The 4,305-nt window shown below is 72.2% G+C and overlaps 1 protein-coding gene across 1 annotated transcript; it reads left to right on the top strand.

Annotated features, from left to right (window-relative positions):
* Positions 1-394: 394 nt before the first annotated feature.
* LOC107199334 (paired box protein Pax-4-like) lies at positions 395-3,960 on the top strand (the record flags this gene model as incomplete). Its single annotated transcript, XM_033511757.1, has 6 exons — positions 395-525; positions 600-907; positions 1,437-1,476; positions 1,657-1,996; positions 2,561-2,643; positions 3,618-3,960. Coding segments are annotated over 6 exons (1,034 nt in total), but the record flags the coding sequence as incomplete, so codon positions are not given.
* Between the last annotated feature and the right edge of the window lie 345 nt (positions 3,961-4,305).

The raw sequence follows: 4,305 nt of genomic DNA on the forward strand, positions 1-4,305 counted from the left end.
TCCCGGAGCATCCCCCGCGTCCCACTGGGAATTCCCAGGCACCCACAGCCCCCTGAAGCCTCTCCACGATGCAACACCGAGGTGGGAACGGGGGATGTGCCGCGCCGCCGTTCCCTGCTCCGGCACAAACGCGTCCAGCCCGGCTCCGATTCACCTCCCGGCCTCCTGCCCTTCCCAAATTCTCCCCACTTTCTGTTTCTCCAGCTTCCCGGGGCCGGTGCCCCCATTCCCTGCCTGCACCGCCCCCCCCCAGCATCGAGCCCCGCGTCCCTCCGAGCCCCAGCTCCCCCTCCCCAGCCCCTCGGCTCCCGCCCCCTCCCCGCTGCTGTCCCGGGAATTCGGGAGGGCAGAGCCGGCAGCCCCCGCTGTCCCCCAGCCCCGTCCCCCTCCCCAGGGCCCAGCGGGGTGAACCAGCTCGGGGGGCTCTTCCTGAACGGCCGCCCCCTCCCCACGTGCAAGAGGCAGAGAATCATCGCTCTGGCGGCGAGCGGCGCCCGCAGCTCCGACATCTCCCGCAGCCTCAAGGTGCGGCCGGGCCGGGCCCGGGGGGCTCCTTCCCCCTCCCCAAAGCCCCCCCGAGGCTGAAGTGGTGTCCGCAGGTGTCCAACGGCTGCGTCAGTAAAATCCTGCGCCGCTATTACCGGACGGGGGCCGTGGGGCCCAAGGCTGCGGGGGGCAGCAAGCCCCCCATGGCCACCCCCGCCCTGGTGGCCCGGATCGCGCGGCTGAAGCTGGAGCGGCCCGGGATCTTCGCCTGGGAGATCCGGCGGCAGCTGCACGCCGAGGGAACCGGCAGCGGCATCCCCAGCGTGAGTCCTGCCGGGAATCCCGGGAATGCCGCGATTCCCTGCGCCGGGAAGGGCACGGGGGTCCCAGCCCACGGCGGGGGGCGGCAGGGCCGGGGGAGGTGGGAATGAGGGCCCGGGAAGGGCTCGGGACAATGGGAATGAGGGCCCGGGAATGTCTCGGGATATGGGATGGGTGTCCCGGGAAGGGCTCGGGATACGGGATGGGTGTCCCGGGAAGGGCTCGGGATACGGGATGGGTGTCCCGGGAGGGGCTCGGGATACGGGATGGGTGTCCCGGGAATGTCTCGGGATACGGGATGGGTGTCCCGGGAAGGGCTCGGGACAGTGGGAATGATATCCCGGGAAGGGCCGGGTATGATGGAAAGGGTTCGGGTCCGTGGCAAGGACTCGGGAATGGGAAGGATCCACAGGGAAGGGCTCGGTGCTTGCTGAGAAGCGGAGCAGGAGCAGGAGGGGAGGGGAAGGCAAATCGCTCCTTCCCAGGGGAAGCAGAGCCCCGAGCGCCGCCCCAGAGCCCGGCTGCCTCCCCGGGACACGGCGGGGGCTCGGTGAAGGTGTCCCTGGTGGGCCGGGAGAGCTGCGCTTCCCCAGGACACACCAGGCCCCCCGTGCCCATCACCCCGTTAGGTTCGGTCAGTCCCGGGCGTACCGGGATCACGGGCAGGGGGTGGGTGGGTTCTGCCCCGGAGCCCCCCGTGCCCCGTTAGGTTCGGTCAGCCCCGGCCGTTCCGGGATCACGGGCAGGGCTCGGCTCCGGCCGGAGAATCCCAGAGACAGCTCCGGGACCGCCGCCTCCCCTCGTGTCGCCCCGGTTCCCCTCCCGGCACATCCCCTCTCCCCTGCCCAGGTCTCCTCCATCAACCGCGTGCTCAGGACCCTGCCCAGCGACCTCCGGCTGGCGGCCGAGCCCCGGGACCCGCGGCCACGGCGTGAGCCTCGCCCCAAAGCCCGGACCCCTCCCGACCCCTCCCGGCCCCTCCGGGGAGCCCCCGGCACCGGCTCCGCCTCCAGCCCCCGCCCTCCTGTGCCCGCAGCGTCCCCCCGGACCGCGACCCCCGGCCCGCAGCCGCCCCCGGCCCCGGGCAGCCCCCGGGAGGGGAGCGGGAGCAGGAACGGGAGCAGGAGCAGGAGCAGGAGCAGGAGCAGGACCGTGTTCTCCCGGCAGCAGGCGGAGGCTCTGGAGAGAGGTGCGCTCCCCACGGGAGCGGGGCTGTTCCCGAGGTTGGGAATTGCCGCTTTCGGGATGGGCTCCTGCCCCTGGGGATGGCCCGGCCACTGCTGCGGGACCCCAAAGCAACTCAGAGCTCCCCAAACCAACCCAGAGCGCCCCAGAGCACCCCAGAGTGCCTCAAACCAACCCAGAGCTCCCCAAACCAACTCAGAGCGCTCCAAACCAACCCAGAGCTCCCCAAACCAACCCAGAGCTCCCCAAACCAACTCAGAGCGCCCCAAACCAACCCAGAGCGCCCCAGAGCACCCCAGAGCTCCCCAAACCAACTCAGAGCGCCCCAAACCAACCCAGAGCTCCCCAAACCAACTCAGAGCTCCCCAAACCAACTCAGAGCGCCCCAAACCAACCCAGAGCGCCCCAGAGCACCCCAGAGCTCCCCAGAGCAACTCAAACCTGCCCAGAGCACCCCAAACCTCCCCGGAGCTCCCCAGCTCGCCGGCCCCGGGCTCTGGCTGCAGACACTGCCCGGATGCGGGGGTGGCTGCCCGGACCCCCCCGGGTGACCCCGATCCCCCCGCAGAGTTCCAGCGGGGACAGTACCCGGACACCGCCACCCGCGAGAGCCTGGCCGCGGCCACCCGGCTCCCGGACAGCACCGTCAGGGTGAGAGGGGTCCTGGGGCGGGGGGACCGGGGCCCTCCTGCCCCCGGGGACAGCTCCGTAACCCTCACAGGGGTGGGGACAGCTCCGCACGGGGGGGCTCCCCAGGGCAGGGATTGTCCCGGGATCGGGGGGCTCTCCCTGGCACAGCTGGCACAGCTGGCACATTCTCTGGCACATTCCGTGGCACACCTGACACAGCTGGCACACCTGGCACATTCCCTGGCACAGCTGGCACTGCTGACACACCTGGTACACCTGACACACTCCCTGGCACACCTGGCACCCCTGGCACACATCTGGCACCCCTGGCACCCCTGGCACACACCTGGCACACTCCCCTCACGTTCCCCCCAGCAGCTGCAGCCCCACTGCCCTGTGCCGCTGCCGAGCCCCTCCCGGTGCCCCGCAGCCCCCGGCAGCCCGGGCAGTGCCAGCAGCGGGTCCCCGGTGCCAGGGCAGCGCTGCCCGTGAGTGCCACCCGCAGCCCGGAGGTGCCGTGCCCTGTGCCGGGGCGGGATCCGAGCCCTTGTCCCTGTCCTGTCCCTGTCCCTGTCCCTGTCCCTGTCCCTGTCCCTGTCCTGTCCCTTCCCTGTCCTGTCCCTGTCCTGTCCCTGTCCCTGTCCCTGTCCCTGTCCCTGTCCCTGTCCCTGTCCCCGCTCGGGATCAGGACCCTTCCTCTGCCCGTGGCCATGTCTGGGACCGAGCCCCTCTCTCTGCCCGTGTTCTGCGCGTGACCCCGGTCACTCCCGGGGTGTCCCCAGTCACTCCCGGGGTGTCCCCAGTCACTCCCGGGGTGTCCCCGGTCACTCCTGGGGTGTCCCCAGTCACTCCCGGGGTGTCCCCGGTCACTTCCGATGTGTCCCCGGTCACTCCTGGGGTGTCCCCAGTCACTCCCGGGGTGTCCCGGGGCTCACGGCTGTGCCAGGCCCGTGTGGGACGGGCGGGGGGCGGCCTCAGCTCCCGGCTCTCCCCAGGTTTGGTTCTCCAACCGCCGAGCCAAGTGGCGCCGGGAGAACGAGCAGCAGCAGCCGGAACCCGGAGGAGCAGGTGACAGCCCGGGGACCGAGGGGACACCCGGGGGTGGCCCTGGGAGAGACCGCGGCTGAAATTTGGGGCTGGGAGCTGGGCAAGGACACGGCCGCTGCCCCACCGGTGAGCCAAGACATTGTCCCCTCCCGTGCCCACGCAGGCTCCTGGTGCCACTGGACCCCGGCCGCTCTCGGTGCCGCCGCCGCCGCCGCCCGGGTAGGACAAGGCCGGTCCCGGCTGATGGGGACGCCCCGGCACCCGCTGGAGCCCCGGACCCTCTGCCGGAGGTCCCGGAGCCCCCCCAGGGATGCCCTGTGACTCTCTGGTGCCCCCGCAGCCCCTCCCGGACCCCCCCTCGGGCTCTGCGCCGCCCCTCCACGACCTCGCCCCGCACCCGCGGCCCCCGGCCCCGCTGCACCTCTGCGCCTCCGGCCCCTGCGCCTGGGACGAGGCTTGCTGCGGTACGAGGGGCCGGGAGCGGGACCCCCGGGATTCTGGGGCTGGGGGTCCCGGGGACGCCGCCCGAGCCCCGTGTCCTTCCCGCAGGTTCGGTTCCCGGTGGGAGCCCCGCTCCATCGCCCTGGCAGCCCCTGGAGAGCCTCCCCCTGGCCCTGCTGCCCCCCGGGCTCACCC

This window comes from Parus major, unplaced genomic scaffold, assembly GCF_001522545.3.
Source record: "Parus major isolate Abel unplaced genomic scaffold, Parus_major1.1 Scaffold587, whole genome shotgun sequence".
NCBI lineage: Eukaryota > Metazoa > Chordata > Aves > Passeriformes > Paridae > Parus > Parus major.